The sequence below is a fragment of the Telopea speciosissima genome, chromosome 2, assembly GCF_018873765.1.
Source record: "Telopea speciosissima isolate NSW1024214 ecotype Mountain lineage chromosome 2, Tspe_v1, whole genome shotgun sequence".
Lineage (NCBI taxonomy): Eukaryota > Viridiplantae > Streptophyta > Magnoliopsida > Proteales > Proteaceae > Telopea > Telopea speciosissima.
This window is the reverse complement of record NC_057917.1, coordinates 69,293,500-69,313,408: the sequence shown is the minus strand read 5'-3', so window position 1 is coordinate 69,313,408 and position 19,909 is coordinate 69,293,500. Positions and strand designations below refer to the sequence as shown.

The 19,909-nt window shown below is 39.5% G+C and overlaps 3 protein-coding genes across 6 annotated transcripts; 2 read left to right on the top strand and 1 right to left on the bottom strand.

The window, feature by feature from the left end:
• Positions 1–2,666: 2,666 nt before the first annotated feature.
• Positions 2,667–3,131, bottom strand: LOC122649960 (30S ribosomal protein S31, mitochondrial-like). Its single transcript, XM_043843227.1, has one exon. It carries the CDS (start codon positions 3,072–3,074, stop codon positions 2,823–2,825), a length of 252 nt encoding a protein of 83 aa, XP_043699162.1. The 5' UTR covers positions 3,075–3,131; the 3' UTR covers positions 2,667–2,822.
• A 1,754-nt stretch (positions 3,132–4,885) lies between these two features.
• On the top strand, positions 4,886–16,093 carry LOC122652165 (tRNA(adenine(34)) deaminase, chloroplastic-like). Of its 4 annotated transcripts, XM_043845843.1 has the most exons (7): positions 4,886–5,341; positions 5,375–5,690; positions 5,730–8,101; positions 8,303–8,795; positions 8,883–8,970; positions 15,053–15,180; positions 15,719–16,093. In XM_043845843.1, the coding sequence occupies exons 1-7, from the start codon at positions 5,107–5,109 to the stop codon at positions 16,008–16,010; spliced, it is 3,924 nt and encodes a 1,307-aa protein (XP_043701778.1). In that variant the 5' UTR covers positions 4,886–5,106; the 3' UTR covers positions 16,011–16,093. The 4 variants fall into 4 exon arrangements, with proteins under 4 accessions (XP_043701778.1, XP_043701775.1, XP_043701776.1 ...); XM_043845840.1 differs by having other exon boundaries at positions 4,886–5,690; XM_043845841.1 differs by having other exon boundaries at positions 4,886–5,690; positions 5,730–8,286; positions 8,488–8,795.
• Positions 16,094–18,662: 2,569 nt separating this feature from the next.
• LOC122652391 (lysine-rich arabinogalactan protein 19-like) lies at positions 18,663–19,909 on the top strand. The gene is made up of 2 exons (XM_043846114.1): positions 18,663–19,272; positions 19,757–19,909. Exons 1-2 carry the CDS (start codon positions 18,670–18,672, stop codon positions 19,844–19,846), a joined length of 693 nt encoding a protein of 230 aa, XP_043702049.1. The 5' UTR covers positions 18,663–18,669; the 3' UTR covers positions 19,847–19,909.

The following is a 19,909-nucleotide window of genomic DNA, read 5'->3' as shown; positions in this document are numbered from 1 at the left end:
CATAAGCACGAACCTGGTGCTTCTTTCCTATTCCATCCGAAGTGCACAAGTGATGGAACCTCTATGTGCAAGAATATATCTAAGAATTTACCAACAAAAAAAAAAAGAATATAGCTAAGAAATCAACCTCTTATTTATAACTTAAGGCCCCCTAACCCATCAAGGAAACTATCAACAAAAATCTCGACAGAATATGCTTTGCAGAGATTTGTTTTTTTATGAGTTTCCTTTAATATAATTCATGTGACCCCCCCCCCCCCCCAAACAAAAAAAAGGAAGAAGAGAGAATAATTTATTTTTGGGTGGAACTTTTATACAAGCAATTACATCAACATAATATACCACCCAAAAAGAATTTGATTGTGATCAATCTTGTAAGCTTACTTAGCAATTGAGAATTTACTAGTTAAGAATTACCTTCCTTTTTTTTTATTTTTATGAATTTTATGAATTAAATTACTTGTAATAATAGTTTCTTCATGAGACACTGAACTCAATTTTGATTTAGAGATCAGATGGTTTAATTTCGCTATAGAAATTGAAGAAGTCTGACGCATGACACTGGGTTTTGAAAAGCCATAAGTCTGTATGGATACATAGGGTATCTCTGCAATTTTGTGCTCGGATGCACCTTGCGGGAAGGGTGGGAATAGGTTGGGTTTTGGTGATTTTGGTTATGACTTGGATGTCTAAGCTATGATCTGTAAACTGCACTTCGTTAGGAGTTTCATTACGCTTACGAGGTGCGGGTGTAGACACCTCATTTTGTTACCCCGGAGTAGTCTAAGTAATGATGAAACCGATATGTCCTGTGTGAGACCTATTATTTGTAGCTCAGGAGGTTCCCCAGGCCTCCAGAAGCATTCCAAAACCTTATATGGTTTAAGATATAGAAGTTGTGCCTGTGTCCATTCCTTAGATCCAGCATTGTTCATATAGTTGCCATGTTAGGTGTAATGACAATTATTTTCCTCTTTATGGGACTAGAAGTTCAATTACCTATAGGAGTTACGAGAGAGAGAGAGAGAGAGAGGTGGTTCTATCTATAAAAACTTTCCATCGGGCATCAGGGTATAGCTCTCCAAGCATTACTGCGGCTTTCATGAGCTCAAATTGGAAAATGTGAAAGAAGATTTCTCTTATTAGCTCTTGTTTCTGGATTGGGAGGCCAACAGTCTGAAGATGAATGATACAGATAATCTCATAGCTAAAGGGAAGGAGCCACTAAGAATATCAACACTCTTGTTGTAGTCACAGCTGCATAACAAAACTAGAGTAGGCATCACAGTGAAGAAGTATGTTACTTCTGTAATTTTTCTGCTTGACACAGTACACATGGATTCACAAAGATTGTGTTTGAATCAAAAGAGAAAGGTTTCTATGGCTACTAAGGCTCTGCTTCTACTCTCGAATCACAATACAATGTAAAGTTATAAACTTGGTAAACTTTACTATGATTAATGATGTCTTTTGGACCTCTGATACAACTGCTACTTCTCAAGACTACTAGTCATATGATTGTAATGAAGCTCAATGTTACCCTGATTTGTGTATGCTGGTTTTTTTCTAGGAAATGAAGAACTTAATAATGTGAAATGTATTCTCATAATTACCACTATTGTGAAGCAAAATGCCATTTGCTGCTACATTGTCATGACCATCCATAGCTTGGAACCCTTCTACATGCCAATACAGAGCCCATAACATAATTGGTGCTATGCAAACAAATCAAACAGAAAGGATGAGGAATGACATTTTGACAACTAGGGAAGATCTGGGTAAATCCCGTTTGCTGAAAAAATTTCACTACCTTCAGATTGGACACCACCACCTGAAACATTGCAACGATATAAACAAATTCCGATTGTTTGACCAAGAGTCTTAATTTCTGAATATCCTCTTCAAAATGCAGCTCTGCCCTCATTTTGACTACAATCTAAAACTAGCACATCACTTGATTGTCATAAAAATCAATCAGGTTGAGTCCCATTCAAATTCAGTGGAGCCATAGGCAATTTTTCATGGAGCTCAAAGGGCTACTAATGCAACAATTTTTCATGGAGCTCAGGCTAAGTAATCAATGAGCTCAAAGGGTATGACTGATAACAGTTAAATCACTTCTTGAGGCAATTACCTGACCTTTTATGGCTTAAGCAAGTAGCAGCCTTCCCTTCTACTCTTAAGCAGTAAAGTCACAAACTCACAATCACATGGTACAGCAAAAGAAAAGCAATCCAGTTTTGCCCTCAAAATAACAAGGACTCAAACTGCTACATCAGATTATTTCAACTGAACAACACCTACAATATCCATGGTTGACCAGTACAATGATGGCTAATCACACTATAAGTGACACTTTTTATCAAAAATAAATAAATAAATAAAACTATAAATGACACTTCTGGACAGTAGTGCCAAAAAGATTAGCTTTTTTGACACCAACATGGAGAAAGACAAGGTAGAATTGTTAACAGAGGAAAGACACAACTGTCCTACATTCTCAACAACTTCTCCAGGGTCCAACTGTTAACCCACTCTAATTGCAAAGAAGAAATCTTGAACAAGAACTCATGAATGTTTCCTCAGAAAATTCGTTGATAACATAACAAATCTGTAGGATAAACACAATAATGCCGAATTCCCAATTTATAGGAGAAAAAGTAAAATCTGGGTAGAAAAATATTTATTCAGAATTAGAAGGAAATGTACAGGTACAGCTTCTGCTCAGGTGCACAAAACAAAAACTCCAACCCCTACAAACACACAGCAGAGAAAAAGCCCATGCAGCTATAGAGATATTCAGGGGGTGACATTGAAAAAAATTAGATGAGCTTGAAAGGGAGAGGCCAAGGAGTGGACCTGGGGACCTCGACCTTGTCCTTGATCCTCTCGATCTTCTTCTCCTTTTTGGGTCTTGCGTTGCCGTACGACCCCTTGAACCGCTTCCCTCTCTTCGTCTTCTTGTCCCCTCGACCACACAGCACTGGCAGCGACGTTGCTGCTGCCGATAGCGCAGCTCCCTCCGTTGCCATCACCCTTCTCGCTATTCCGCCGCACAACTGTGCCATTGCCATGTTCTTCGCTTCTTCGAAACCCGCAGACAAAGCTTGAGAGGCACACCCAAAGAAACACAGCCTCACGGAGTTTTAATTAAGGTTTTAAAAGGCGAAATCGGGGATCGAATCGGTCAATACTCGGCCTGAACCGATCCGATCCAACTATTTTATATAGAAAATGACTTAGAGAATCGGGATTGATGACCACCGTTGTGATTCGAACCAGACGATTCACTGTTCTGATTCCCGATTCTTAAAACCATTGCTTTAACTTAGAAAAATAACATTATTTTTCATTGAGTTTCAATTTACCAAATAACTTATTTAATATTTTTAAATAAAAAATTACACAGAAATTAATATTATTTATTTATTTTTTTGGTAAGAAAATTTTTATTTAACAAATAACATTTAGTTAACAACAAGTACAACAATAGTTATAAATAACATGTGAAGCCATGAGTTATAAAGCATTAATTTGACGTCAAATATTTTTGAAACAGTTCGTATAGAAAATCTCAACCATTAATTTAATGTAAAATATATTTGAAATATAATTATTTAATAATGGTAATATTTAAATGTATTTATAGCTAATTTACAAAATTGCCACTGAACTCGACATCCAATCATTATATGTAAATTCTTTTTGGATATCTACCTTTTAATCGGGATGTGGATTCAATGTTGAGTATCTCTTTCATTCACAAATACACCTATCGATACATAACCAATGTAGGCATCAACCATTGGTACACTAAGACACACAAAGTATATCTGCAACGATTAGGACCACTCTAGTATGGGAATAAAATAATTATCAGAGAACAATGTTGCATAAACAACTAATGATGATCCATACAATTGTTATCGAAAAAGAAAAAAAAACTATGATCCATACAAGACTATCGTAATAATCTTGTTGAAAACACATAGAATGTGACAACCCTATGAACAATATACCTAATATTATTAGGTATATTAAGTTATAATCTTAGGACCAGATTTGTGGTGTCCAGCCTGATAGCTTTTATAGATATTATGACTGGAGAGGCTCTTGCTATTAGGGAAGGCCTCCTGGAAGCCATCTCAGAAGGAGAACTTAACCTCTTGGTGGAAAACGATAATCCTGTCCTCATGTCTTACTTGCAAGAGGAGGAGAAGGAATCGGCTATGGCTATTAGACTGATTATTGAAGATATTAAACACATAGCTATTTACTTTGATGCTTGTGTGTTTCAGTATATTCCAAGGGCTGCGAAGGCTATGGCAGATACCCTTGTCAGGAAGGCCCAATCCCTTATGAATAGGATTGTTTAGCCTTTATCCGATCCGAGCTTTGCTACTCCTGATGGATAGGAAGCTTGGTGTAATCTGTTATTTCATCTTTCTAATGAAATGATTCTATATCCAAAAAAAATAAAATTATAACCTTAAAATAATATATACACATAAAATGATAATACAAATTAATATGTTTAATTAAGACTTAATGGACACACATATCCACCATCATGTGCTTTGAAAGGATTAGTGAGGTTGTTGCCAGTAGTGACTAGTGAATACTGAGGGGTTACATGGTGAGGACTGAGAACTGCCAGAGTAATTTTAATTTTTAAAGCAGACCATAGTTGTAGGCCAACCCATAAGGGCTGAAAACCGTTGGATCGAGGGGATCATGTTCTTCAAACGGCTTGGATCCTTGGGCTAAGTTTGGAAGCCCAAAAACGGAGAGGAAAGGAAAAGAAAAGAAAAGGGAAGGAGCCTTTTTAGTCCAAATGGGCGAGTGAAGGAGAAAAATGAGTTTTTCATTTGCTCATGCATATTGATTCTATTTTGTAGATTTCCCAACTCCGGCTTTCTTAACTGCAAAATCCAACCTGGGCAGGTCCAATCTGGTCTCCACGGATCCGCTAGATGCCATTTATAGAATCGTCTTCTCAAGTATAAACTGCAGAAGCCCAACTGATGCTTCAAATCCATTTTTAGTGTTGTGGTATGAGTATCTCTTTCTTCTCTCACTTTTTCTATCTATTCTACCAAACAAAATATGCATAACACTTACTTGAGCTCTATGTCCCTTTGGAGGAAAGGGTCTCTTTCTTTTTCTTTCAATGATAATTGTTACTTCTTGAGTGAAAGAACTGAGAACCCTTCATCTTCTACTTGTACTTGCTGTGCTTTATCTAATCATGGATTGCCTATATACCCTAGATTTTTATATGGGTTGAGGCATTCTTCCCTGATTCAGTGGTCAGCTTCTGGAAGGCTGATTTTAGCTGGTTTCGACCGTTATTGCCGGTTGCCCCTTTATGATCTTGATAGGGGCTGCTATGGAGTTTCCTGCTCTCTCAAGGAGAGTAGTGTTTGTAGGAGGAGGAGGAGGAGAAGGAGGGGAGAGGGGAAATTTGGTTGTATGGGTTGGGAGGAGAGGAGTGAGAGTTGTGATTCAGGTACTGAGGGAAGTGCTGAAGCAATGCTCAGCTTGTTGACAGAAGAAATCAGTGATAAATTTGTTGGTCGATCGGCAGCGAGGAGGGAGCTGGTGGAGAAGATAGGGAGAGTACTTGATGAACGCCCTTGGAAAGAAAAAGAGTGTGTCCAAACCAAATCGCTGGAGTGGGATTCTAAAGGTGGATATAAATCCGTCACAGTTGAGTTGAGGGAAGATTATTATCATCAATCAGGGTGGAGTGAGGCATCTTCGAGGACTGAGAATCATGGGCTTAGGATAGAACGTCCTAGGGAAAAAAAGGATTGTGCTCAAGCTTCATCATCAGAAAGGAATTCTAAGGGTGAATATAAATCTAGTACTGTTAAATCGAGGGAAGATTATTATCAACTGTCAGGGAGGAGGGGAGCGTCTTCAAGGACTGAGAATCATGGGCTTAGGAGAGAAGGTTCTGGCAGCTCATCATATCACTCAGCGTTGTCTTCTGGTGATATTGAGAGTGATACTGATGTTGAGGTTAAACATGCAGAGTTTGTTGGAGAATCATCAGGTCATTATATGGAGAAGGAATTGAGAAGTAGCAGAGGGGATGTCCTCGGAGTGAATGTCAGAAAACAATTTAAGAGGCATGATGAAGATGTCAGTGGATACAGGGAATTCTCGAGACAGAGAAATGGTGCAGGGTCTGCAGTGGGATCCAATAAAATGATGAGTGGTCACGAATGGGATTCAAGAAGCAAGGCAGAGAAGAAGATTACTGAAGTTTCTGTTGCGCCAGTACAATCAAGAGAAGAGTCTTCACAGAGGTTGTCCAGAAAATTTGAGGTTAATGATAGTGGCATGGAAATGGGCTTGAGTCACCAGAAGCGATTTAGTGGCAGGGAAGATGATTCAATCTCAGCTGTGAATTTGGTTGAGAAAACAACAAAGAGAAATAGCCAAAGTGGTAGGGTAGTTCTTGAACATGCAGAATCAAGAAGAAAATCTCAACAAGTTCAAAAAATGTCAGAGATCCAGGGAAGTGATTTCCAGAGGGCCTCCAGCTCCCAAAAGCAATTCAGTGGCAGAGAAGTGAACTTAAGTTCACCTGTCAATTTGGACCAGGTAGGAAGAGAGGGGCATAGACAAACATTTAATGAAACTGTAGAACAAACCGAATTAAGAAGAAAATCACGACAGCTGACCAAGGTTACAGAGGATAGTAACACTGAAAGGCCTTACACTTCACAGATGCTTTTTGAGACTCAAATGGATAACAGAGAAGAAAATTCAACTACAAATCAGAGTTCCATTCAAAAGTCAAATGAGCAACAGGCCCAAATTAATCAAAGATTTTATGGGACAGCTGAATTAAGAAGAGAATCCCAAGATCTAACAAATGAGATGACTTCTGATGCTTCTGAAACCATCACCAGGGCACAAACACTTTCTGAAACAAGAGTGAGTGGCAGAGAAAGAAATTCAGCTTCAGTTGTGGTTGATCTGGTTCATGAAGAGAGACAAAGTGGTAGCCGAACTGGCGAAGGAGTCATTGAACAAGTTGGACTAAGAAAAGAATCTCAAAGGCCAATGAGAGTATCAAGTTTCCCGAGGAGCTCCATGGAAAGGGCCTCAAGCTCCACAACACCATTGTATTCAGTTCCACATGCTAGAGTGCAACTTATGGGTGTATCGACGGAAGATGACAGTTTTGCCCAGGTTATGCTGGCACCTCCATCTCAATTGGTAGGTGTCAAAACTGGGTATGCAACAATAGAGGCTTCTGGTGAATTCTCAGAAAGTAGTTCTAGCTCTTTGTTTACACATCCACAAGCACAAACTCCAGCTTCTCCCCATGAATTACATGTTGAAACTAGAACCAATGAGGCTTTTGGAGAGAATCCAAGTCTTGTGCACCATGAAGATGTATTGGGTTCAGCTAACCGTTTTGAGAGATCCTCCAGTCAGTTTGTTGGCGAGTTTGTGGAGAAGGTCCAAGATGAAATATTTACATCTGAATTCCAGAAGGAAAGAACTTCTGAAACTACATCTGCATATGGTGACCGGAAATATATACAGCAGGGTCCTGGCCAATATGTATCCGAGGACTTGCAGCTAAAGAGGGCTGATTCGAGGCGGTCATCTGATGTCTCTGGAAAGAAGGGACCCTCAGATGAAATGTGGGATGTTAAGGACCCAACTTTGCATGGATATTCTCAGAGAGAAGCACCCGAGGAGGGCACTTCCACAACTGGGAGTGCCATTGTCAGGAGAACTGGTAGGTCTTTCTGGAATATTATCGCAGATGTAGTTCGGATGCGGTGGGGCACCCGTTCTGAAACTAATAATTCAGCACTAAAATCAGGTGGGAAGAGTTCATCAAATGAGTCTATTGGCAGTGAGGTATGGTTCTCTGGGCATGAGCCAGATGACAATGATAGTGAAAATGTCAAAAAGAGACAAAGAGGCACTCCGAAGGAATGCAGATCTGCTGATCAACTAAGTAAAGCTTCAACTCAAAGCCAAACAGAAGCCTCTGAAGCAACAATTTCCCAGGACAGAATATTTGAGGCCGAAGCTGATGCTTCATCCTATTCAGGTACCTTAGGAAAAGGTGTGACATCCTTAGGTACTTCTTCAGCCTCTGGAGAGGAAAGATTTGGTTGGAAAGAAGATGGTAGAAGCGATCAAGGCATTCCTTCCACTGTTGCACCCATGGATTCATCATTACCCTTACTTACTAGACGCCTCATAAGATCTCCAGTCACAGAACAGATGCCAGAAAGTAGTAAAGCCAAGGTGTCTATAGGAAAAGGTGTGACATCCCAAGGTACTTCTTCAGCCTCTGGAGAGGAAAGATTTGGTTGGAAAGAAGATGGTAGAAGCGATCAAGGCATTCCTTCCACTGTTGCACCCATGGATTCATCATTATCATTACTTACTAGACGCCTCCTAAGATCTCCAGTCATAGAACGGATGCCAGAAAGTAGTAAAGCCGAGGTGTCTATAGGTGACTTCAAGGAGAATGTGGAACAATCCATCACGGAGAGGTTAACTGAAGTTCCCAAAACTGATGGAAAGGATGAGGAATTGAAGAGACGGAAGTTCCAGCGGACTAAGCAAGTACCAAAAGATAGATTTGATGAATGGGAAAACGCATATAAACTCGAAACTGTACAAAGAGAAAATGATGAGAAGTTTATGAGAGAAGCACTATTGGAAGCCCAGAAGGCTGCTGATATTTGGGAAGTGCCTGTTGGTGCTGTGCTGGTACAAAATGGAGAAATTATTGCTCGGGGCTATAATTTGTAAGTAATTATTGGTTGTGCCACATGTTCATCAGGAGAATAAACAATTGGTTGACTTTTTTTTTTTTGTTTGTATATATGTTTCAGAGTGGAAGAATTAAGAGATTCGACTGCCCATGCGGAAATGATTTGTATAAGGGAGGCTTCTAACCTACTCCGGACTTGGAGACTTGCGGTACTTTCTTTCATCTTTTTTCTTCCAGGTTTTTGGTTCAAACTCATAGGTTCTACTAATTGGCTTAGCCTTTCTTTTTTATCAAAAATATGTTGTTGATTTCCCAGTATGGATGAGCTAATTAAGAGTTGTATGATGAGGTCTCTTTACTCTGGGTTTGCCCGATTATGCAAAGTTGTTTGATTATATTGTATCAGACCACAGTCTTGTTACTGTTGTAGTGATCTTATTTTCTTTTTGGATTAGCAAAACTGTTATTCATCCAGAAGTGTTCTCTTTGATTTCATATTGCTGCATTCTTCTTCTGTACTGATGCTGTTATTATTTCAAACACTTGAAATAGAATGCTAGGTTTATCACTATGGTGTCACCATTCACAACCACATTCAAAGAAATGGATACAACGCTATGGTGCTACAATTTGTAACCCGCTGACTAATCTCTTAGGGTGTAGAGAGAAGGTTTTCTCTACCTAATTTAAGTGTATAGTTGTTTTAGGATTTAGCAATCATCAGTTTTAACCATACAAGAAGTCAGCATTGACATGAGTTTGTAGTAAGAGAACATTTTCTGCCTTTTGTGCATGTATGCATTGGGGGGGGGGTTCATTATGGGAAATAAGACCTTAACCTATCCTCATCTGAACAACAAATTGGGAAGTGTTTCTCCAGTTGTGTTTTAGATTGATCAAAGGACCAATCTCTAGTTCCTGCTGATGAAGTCTCTGCTTATAAAATCGAGCAGAGCCACTCACTAACCATTGAGTGGAATGTGTAGCCGTGTAGGGATGTATATGATAGTTAAAAATCCAGATTTGACATGTATTTTGATTTTTTCCCTAGATATTTATCGGGATATTCATATATTAGATACAGATACGAATATTGATGTATTAATTCCAATTATAATTTAAGATTATAGAGAATTATTTACTTAATATATATTATATAATTTCTATGTTTATTTATTGGGAGCTGGGTTTCCGCATGTTGCACCTGGAACCCACTCCTCTATGCCCTTATAACTGCCATCTAGCAGCCCAGTTGGGGTCCAAATTGGTGGACACATTTCTGCACATCATCATTCTCCGTGGTCAAAATTTTAGACCAATCTGACTTCCCAGAAACGCTTGAAAAGTCTATAAAGTGAACTTAACTAGAACCATTAAAAATCAAGGAGGATAACCTTTACATGTTGGACCACCAAATTTGACAGATGACTGTTAGAGGATCCAAAGTCTATCCTCAGGTAAGAATTCCAGAAACCAAGCAAAACCAGAATCACAGACTAAGGGAAATTTTCCAGAATTCAGGAGAAAACGAATAAAACGGAATTAGCAACTTAGTGGTAACTGAAATTCTGGTTGAAGGCTTTATTTAATGACAAAATCAGATATTAACGGTTGGAATTTTAGATATGAAGAATCCAACAGTTGATAGGAATTCTAAATACAGAACTTCAGAACATGGAGAAACCTAATAAATTATAAAGCAAGGATCCAAAACTGGTTGTAGGTCTTATCAGTATAAGGGAATTAACTCCACAAAATTCAGCCAATTCCAATGGTGGACTTGGGAGATCTATAGGTTTCCTACTTGAACAAGGAATTTCAATTACAGTCAATCGATGGACAATAGTTGCTGATCTTGAAGAGATAGTATGATAGGAAGAATTTATGATAAAAAGCAATAGTCAGCAGCTAATAGACAAGAGAATTGAATACAACAGCAACTGAGAACCATAAGGAAATAGCATGCGCAGGCTATAATAATCTGACCTACTCCAAGGGGGTAGCTCAGTTGGCAAGGACAAACACCTCATAATTAAGACACCATGAGTTCAACTCTCCTTGGGGCCTAACTATAAAAAAAAAAAAAATTCTGACCTGTAATTGAAAGGAAGACGTAAAGAAGAAGAGGGGGTATGACCAAAGAAATAACTACCTATGGCCTGGACTGGAATCACCACAGAATTTTGAGGCCGAAAAGCCAAGTATATCAACTCATCAATTCGTGTTTTATTTTTTTCGGAAGGGGGGGGGGGGTGGGGGAGTGCCAACAGCCTTACAATATATAAAGACTTGGGAAGGTGGATTCAAACTGGCCTTGGGACAACTAAAGGCCAATAGGAATCATTCCTTATCTAAACATGAAATTTGGAAACCAATTAAGCTAATCTCCTCCAACCGTATTGTAAGAAGAAGACTCCTAATGTAGTTAGGAAATCTGGAATTCTACGCAGGAAATGACTATATACAATTGAGTTTAATCCTGATTACACTACAAATAAGAAATAAAATAATTAATCTAAAGGGACACACGATCCGTTGACATAGTGAACCAGTGCTAGTTCAAAGCTAAACCAGAAACTGGTTGGAAGCAGAACCGCAAGGCCTGGCTTGGGTCTGGTTGGACCAAAAGCTGGTCCAGGAGTAAACCAACCACAAACAATCTTCCTCTTACTTCTGCAGGCGATCTGCATCATAGTAGGTGGAGAGGCCCGACTGGTAAATGAAATCATCTGAACTTAGTTGATGTGGGATTATCGCTAACACTCCCCCTCACGTTTAGCCCTTCATGGGTAGCTGTACACGTGGTGCCTGTGGCCTCTCATAAGTCATAATATGGCCGTTCATGCATTATTTTTTATGTAGATCACAAGTCCATATGTACCTGCAGGAATAAGCCCCAAAACCAGCCCAACAAGGTTGTGGATTCGACTCCTGTGAGAAGCAGCCTGGTCTGATGATGTGGCAAGTTTTTGTTGGTTCGATGGAGCATCACCAAAGTCAGGCCCAGCCCAAGGAGAAGCATGAAGAAAGGATAAAAACAGACTTCAAAAAAAAAAAGAAAAAAAGTTTACTGTTCACACGAACAGTACCCGAACTACTGTTCACGTGAACAGTGTTGTGGGTCCATAATCCTTGAATGGAGAAGGAAATCCAAAAAATATTTGAGATTCTGCGGGGTCCACTGAAGATAGCAAGAGAAGGAAGATTTTAGCGCTGATTTAGTTAGTTACTATTTACTTAAGTTTCTATTTTTGTTTACTTTCTAATTTTATTTCATTTTAATTAGTTATGTCTTACTTAGTCAAGTCTTAGATTACTTGGTGTACAGGCCTCAATATTCTCTTGTAAGGGGCTTCTAGTAGTTTCCTTTTTCATTACTTTCTATTTTTAAGTTTCTAATTTTGTAAGCTAGCCTACTTCCATAGGCAGCCCCTTATTGTAATAGATAGACAATGAATTAATGAATGAAGTTTTGAGGGCATTCTTGCACTCGGTTATGGGAGTTTCCTCCTATGCTCAACAGCTGAGATAGCTGTGGGTGAGAGACCCAGGCTGAGAAGGCCATTCCCCTACCCCCCCCCCCCCTTCTCTTCTATATTCCTTTCTTCTTCTTCTTCTTATCCTTTTTATGTTCTTTTGCATATGTAACAGAAAAGTAACAATTAAAAAAAAGGGTTGCAGTTTTTAATTTGTTCTTTTCATCAATCCTGGCTGCAATCGATTTCTCACTGGTTCGAGGTCAACTCTTGCATTAATTTGAATCAAATTCAGAGCCGATAAGCAAGTCATATGTGAATTCAGATACTAGTGTATACACTCTGTATTCACTGTGTTTACATCTCTAGGTAAGCGTACTTGCTACTACTTCATATATGAAATAACATATTCTTCTTGGAAATCAAATAAAAAATTCCCCCATTGATTTATTTTGAGTATCAATGGAAACAAAATAAGCTAAACACTGGGGTTGTTTTATATAGCAAGGATTAGCGAACAAATAAGTGAATAGAATTTTTTAATAAAAATATAATTGTAGGTAGACATCAGAATGTGGAGTTAAAAGTTTAACAGTGTTGTGATATATCCAATTAATGATATGATGGTGTATATGTTAACTGTGTAAATATATATATATATATATACTCAGCTGATTAATTTCTTTGTGCTATACTGCCAATGAATTTCTTTATATCATATACCATATTACCATGCTAGGAAGTTGTAGAAAGTATAGGCGTCTTGTTTGCAAGCTGATTTATTCGTCTTGTTATTTCCTTTACAGTAAGTGTTGTTAGTCAGTTTATTGAGACCAAAGGAGGTTCTTTGGGAGGCTGTTTGCCGTATACTATACTATCTAAAAAGTGCTCCTGGGAAAGGGCTGATTTACAGCCTCTCCGCGAAGCGGGGGTAAGGCTGCATACATATGACCCTCCTCAGACCCGCAGTGATGGGAGCCTCATGCAATGCGTACACCCTTTTGTTTATAATCATCTTGATATTGGTGGATATTCTGATGACGACTGGGTTGGTGTTGCTGATAATATGTCTACTAATGGATATTGTACCTTTGTGGGTGGTAACCTAGTTACTTAGAATAGTAACAAGCATAGTACTGTTGCAAGATCGAGTGCTCAAGCTGAGTATCGTGTTATGTGTCACATCGCTACTGAGTTGATATGGCTAAAAACTCTCATGGGGGAACTTGGTTCTCTATTCACTAAATCAATGGAGATGTTCTATGATAATCAAACTGTTGTCTATATTGCTAGTAATCATGTTTTCCGTGAGAGAAACGGATATATTGAAGTAGATTGTCATTTTATGCGCATAGCGATTATGAAGAAAGTTATCTCTACTCCTTATATGTTCATTCTTCAGATCAGTTAGGTGATATTTTCAGTTTTTCACCAAGGCTATCAGTCGTGGTTCATACTTAATTATGTGTTTCAAGCTGGGCATAGGAGATGTCTATGCTCCAGCTTGAGGGAAGTGTTGATGAGAAGTACTGGATCATTACCCTCTTTAGTAGAGTTGTACTGAATCATATTGTTGTGATGCACTGGATCATGTTGTGAGGAATAATCGATCAGTACTCAATAAAAGTGAGGGTATTATTGTCATTACAGGATATACACTCATTAATATATGATATCGGTGGGAAGGGTTTTCTATCAAGTCAATCACTTTTCTTCTCTTTTCCCTCTCTTTTTTTTTTCCTTCTTTCTTTTCTTTGCTCTGCCCTATTCAGTGCTCAGATCTGCTACATTTACTACAGTTAAGGGGGTAGTACAGAGTATTATATTTATTATTGTACGGTTAGGGGGGCCAGGTTATATAAAATACATCACCCTTTAGGAAATTATAGAATAGGGTTTGTAAAAGCCCTTTTTTTTTGGGAAGGCGGGGGAGAGGGGGGGAATAGCCACCCCTCGGGCCCCTTGGTGGCCGGTCTTCCTTGACATAAACCGCTACAACTGAGAAATGCATAGCAGTTCCACAAGCGGGCACTATCTCCAACCTCATAATAAAGGGATGGACAACCCCCTCCCCCTCTCCCCTTCCTAAAAATAAATAAATAAAATGTTTTTAATCAATGCAGATGATAACTCACCATAACCCATGAACCACATGAAATGAAATGTGCACTGACTATTGCCCAACAATCTAAAGAAATCAGGTAACAAGGACATGAATATGGGTCTACGTGTCTATCATGGACACGGACATGGACCTAGGTGTCAGACATTGCAGAATTTTGAAAGTTGAATCTCCTTGTTATATAGAAAGATAATAGTCTTAAATGTCGAAGACATTAGCTGATTTTGGAACTTCTATATGCTTGGAAATCCCAGCCTGCTAATCAGAAAGTATTCACTGGTAGCACAAATTGCTTCGGTCCCTCGATCCTTTTAGAGCAAACAAAAGTATTAGTGGAGGACCTGACAATTTGATGGACAATTTCTAGATTTCTGTCCTTTATGATATGAATAAATGAGTTTTCTACTTGGTCTTTTTTTTTTTTTGGTGAATATACTTGGTCTCTTTATAATGAGAGAATTGGTGGTTCCTTTTAGTTCACTATTAAATAAGATATATGATTCCATTAGGGTGAGTATGAAAAGTTTGCAATCATTAAGTTGAAAATTGCCTCATAAATGATGTTTTATATATTAAGAAGTTTCCAGTGCTTACCTGCAAAACTCATAACTCATTGGAATTTTTTTTTCCTTTAATTTTTTTCTTTCATCTGGCTCCATTTCTTAGTCCTTTTGTTATCTTTTTCCCTCTCAGGATACAACTCTTTATGTGACACTTGAACCCTGTCCAATGTGTGCTGGAGCAATTCTTCAAGCTAGAATTGATACTGTGGTATGGGGAGCTCCCAACAAGCTTCTTGGTGCTGATGGTAGCTGGGTTAGGTAATGTAATGCATACTATATCACCATCTTGAGAGTAACTTCTTCCATATAAAATATGAACTTGGGTGTAACTCATGGTCTGTTCTTATGCTGGGAAATTGATTCTATTTGTATTTGTAGCCTTCTTTCTTTTAGTAGAAGAGTTTTCATAGCATTGACATCCAATTGGGTAGATTGCTTACACGTCTGATTGGTCTGGCAGTAAGAAGTTATGCATGTAAATCATTAAAAAGATGTTTAACATGTAAGGGAAGGGGCTGACATTCATGAGCTCAACCAAAATCTCTTGTATATATGCATGACTTTTTTACCCCATTTTTTGTCGGTTTCTTTACGGATCTATCCAGAGTTTGTTAGGTCAGATGGATACAGTCATTTGAGGTTCAATGGTTTTCCTGCGAAGGATATATTTCTAAATTAGATTGAATTCAACTAAACAAAATGTAACTTCATGAACGTGTGACTTGTAAGTAAAAGAGTGTCCAAAAGGCCTCAATTTTCTTTTAATGAGTTCTCAAGTAATAAGTTTGCATTGCAGGCTATTCCCTGGTGGGGGTGAAGGAGAAAGCAGTTCAGATCAGACAAATCAGCTGGCTGGGCCTATCCACCCATTTCACTCAAAGATTACGATCCGACGAGGGGTCCTGGAGAGACAGTGTGCAGACGCGATGCAACAATTCTTCCATCTGAGGAGGAAGAAAAAGGAGAAGAATCCAGAGCCCGAGCCACAACCCCCTGAGCCACAGCCTTCATGCCTGCCTGTTTCAACCCATCCATCAAAATTCTTTTCCAAGATGCATGACATGTTTAGCATCATGTTCTGTTTGTAACATTTGGAAAGATGGCATCTCTATGCCTTAAAACTGTAAAATTTTCTTGAAAATGATACAGTTTCTTTACCATTTTAATTTAAAAAAGTTGATAGAAAATATAGATCCGATACAACATGGAGAATGCATGGACAAATCTATGATCGAAAGAGGTTGTTTGCAAGAATGCTCCCTTGTCTGTGGTGGCTGTTGGTTTTACCATAAAAGGCAGGATTTTAGTGCACAATATCGGGACTGATAACGGTCAATAACGATACAAAATCCTATTGAGTTGGATCGGACGGTTTTACCGCCAGATTTTATTACAGTTTTTTTAGGTTTTTTTTAAACTATTTTTCTCTCAATGGTTTTTTACACCACCGACAATCCAATGAGCAGTTATTTTTAGTTTTTCTCCTCCCCACCAATCATCTCTTTGACAGTATGTATATTTTAGATAATTGAAAATAGATTATAACAGATTTGTAATTTACTACCTAACACACCTTATATTATACCTAAAACAGCCAAACGTGGGGTTGAAGAACCCAGGATCGGGCTCCTCTCCGGTGAGTGCCAGTGAGGCATTCTACGGTGGGGGTGCTTTGCATGTGCTAAGATGCATGCCAAGGTGGGTCAGGCATGCACTGAGATGCGCACATAACAATTCTGTCATTAGATACCTCACGGGGATGCTCGCAGAAGAGGAGCCGAATCCCTGAACCAACGACCATAAGGTAAGGGCTACCTAGACGGGCAGCAGCATTGGGTAGAAACGGCACGGCTCCTAACGAGAAAAAAAAAAAACAATTTTCCTTATCAATATAGAAAACGTTTCTGCAATTCTTTATTATACTTTTTGATTGAGATGACGTACCTAAGGTTAGGTCCCACGTTTATATCAGTCTACTGCTTGCTTACTCCTTCGCCAAAGAATAATAAATCGAGAATCTCTCCCCCCATAAAAAAATTCATAATTAATGGATGGCAAACAAAATAGAGACGTTGCTCTTATTCATTCTTTACAAATGGGTCAGGTTAAAAAAATAAGTCAGTTCAACACTTCAACCTAGTATTCCAATATGACTGAACCATATTGGGCACCCCAGAGAGGGAGTGCCTAGGGGAATCCATGGGCTGGGCTGTGGCGCACACATTCTGGTGCGTTCTCAATCAGCCATTGGAATGTGTGTGGCACAAGCCCAATGGCTGAATGCTCCCCTAGACACTCCCTTGGCGCCTTGGAGAGGGGTGTAATATGTTGATATATAGTTTTCTTTTTTACACTTTCATGGTGTTGGCAAAAATCTTTAGCCCCACAAAATACTGGAAGTTTTGCCCTTCTATTTTTTTGTATTTTTAAAGGAAAGAGATGTCTGCCTAAGAAGAATTTCCACTTTTTAATGGGGGCAGCAAGCTTGATACTTTCACGTGCTTCTGTGTGTAGACATAGGAACCACGTGACCAGGTAGTGTTTCTCCCCCCCCCCTTTTTTTAATGAATAGATCGACCTTCTAAAGTTCATTCAAGTTCCTTCCATATTTGAGGTATCGTATCGGATCGTCTATGTCGGATGATTCATATCGGTATCATAACACCGATCTCGATACTTAGTCGATCCTACATCGGTGGAATGGTACAGACCAAGGATAAAAATGTCAAAAACCCAGTTTTGTAGAAAAATCAAAAGCAAAACTGTCCTAGCTATACTGATCCATATCGATATCGTATCAGTTTCTGGGATAGCCAATTCGATACCATGCTCTAAATCAATGGTTCCTTCATAATCGGGAAAGACAAAGCTACATGGTCACGTGCAGCGACCAGCCCCTGCACCCATACACGGAGCCGCCCAAAATAATCGCCATGCCCTCAGGGATTTCCACCTTTCCATTGGAGCACAATGCTTATTTCACACTACCATGTGTCTATGTGCAAGAGTTGTGCGTCACATGCGACCATATAGCATTCTTTCTCCCTTCAGAATTTTATATTTATAATTTTATACACACAAAAACCTACCATAATATGCTTATCAAGGTTAATAATTCAGTGGAAAAAGACTGGAAGATATCACCACATATACTTCCAATGAAAATCTAAAAAAAAAAAATATGATTGGGAATTCAATTGTCTTAATCGATTGTAACTGTTCTCACCAAAATAAAATTGTCTTAAGTTTCTTAATTATTCAGAATTGGGCACAATAATCTTGATTCCCTAACCAACCAGTAATAATCAAACTTGCATCCCATTTCATTAATCTACAATTTAGTACTGGAGCAACACAACACTGACCCAGCTCTACTCCACCAGACCTGGCTCCTGTGCATCCGGGCAGCTAGGCTGCATGTGCAGCACCAGTCTCAAGGCGGTGCACTTTGTTCGCCTTACCCCTGCTTAAACGTCTTGCCCGAGCAAGAATAAGGTGATCAAAGCACAACGCCTTGAGTATGACGCTGCACATGCAGCCCGGCTGCCCGGATGGATAAGATCTTTTTCACTACTCCACCTCTTTTGACAACCTGGCTTTCCCAATCATTAGAAGAAATGTCCAATCATTTGAATGCTACAGCTCTCCCTCTAAGTTCACCAAACTGTTTTTATTTCCAATCCCTCTAAGCTATCTCTCCCTTTCCTTATATACTTATCAATGTCATTGATCTCTCTCCATTAGAAAATGGGTTCTTGGTGGTGGGCTTTCGCTTTTGTTTTCTTTTGTTTTCAGATCGGCATTTCCGATGGGCAAAGTCCGGTAGCAGCACCTTCCAAACCACCATCTGCTCCGGCACAGTCACCCTCAACTGCCACACCACCTCCCACTGTTACTCCTCCCATTGCCACTCCTAATTCTTCACCAGCAAGTAGTCCTCCACCTCTTTTAGCTCCTTCAAAATCGCCGGCACTACCACCAGCACCAATTTCACCTCCAACCATTGCACCAGCCTTGCCTCCACCAGTCTCGCCGCCACCCGCACTAGCACCATCGCTGGCGCCAGTGCCTTCTCCATCAATAGCACCACCTGCACCATCACCTGCGCCACCAACACCAGCGCCAGCACCAGCCATAAATCCACCAACACCAACACCAGCGCCTGCACCAGAGTTGGTGCCATCACCAGCACCCGCTCCTTCGAAGAGTAAGAAGAAGAAGAAGAAGAAGAAGCACAAGCATAAGAAGCACCATCATGCACCAGCACCGGCACCAACTCCACCAAGCCCACCTGCACCACCTACTTCCGACTCACAAGTTCAAGTTACACCGGCACCAGCACCGGATCTGGTATTATTGCTCACCAGCTGAAGTTTTTTTCTTTTTCATACTATTGGCAGCATTATTTTCCACAATTCCGGGACACCAGGGAGCAATAAGGATCCAGATCCTCTACGGCACGTTGCCCGTAGCGGCCTGAGTGGCGCAGACTGAGTCATGCACGCAAAGACCACCTTATCCCTGCCCAAATGCCTTGTCTGAGTGGGGGTAAGGTGGTCAATGCACGTGCGACCCAGTTTGCGCAACACAGACCGCTATGGACAGCTGCACCGTAGATGATCTGAATTGGAGCAATAATCCCACATTGAATGTGAATAATAATCCAACGTAGAAATGTCTAACTTTTAAGAATGAGTTCTATCCAAATAATTCGGCTGGTTTTTAAGGATGAGATCTCTTCTATTATGAATAACAGAAATATAAGAAATGTTTAACTCAGAGTTATGTTTGGACTGATTTTAAATTTTTTTTTTCTTGGTTATCTCAATTGCAGAATGGAGGGATTGCAGCCATGGGAGGACTATTTGAAAGGTTGACAACGATTGGAATAGCTATTCTTGTTACTGTAGCAGTTATGGCATGAATTCCTTGATTTATTTAATACGGATTTTTTATTGTTTCTTTTAATACTATAAGAGATTCTTAT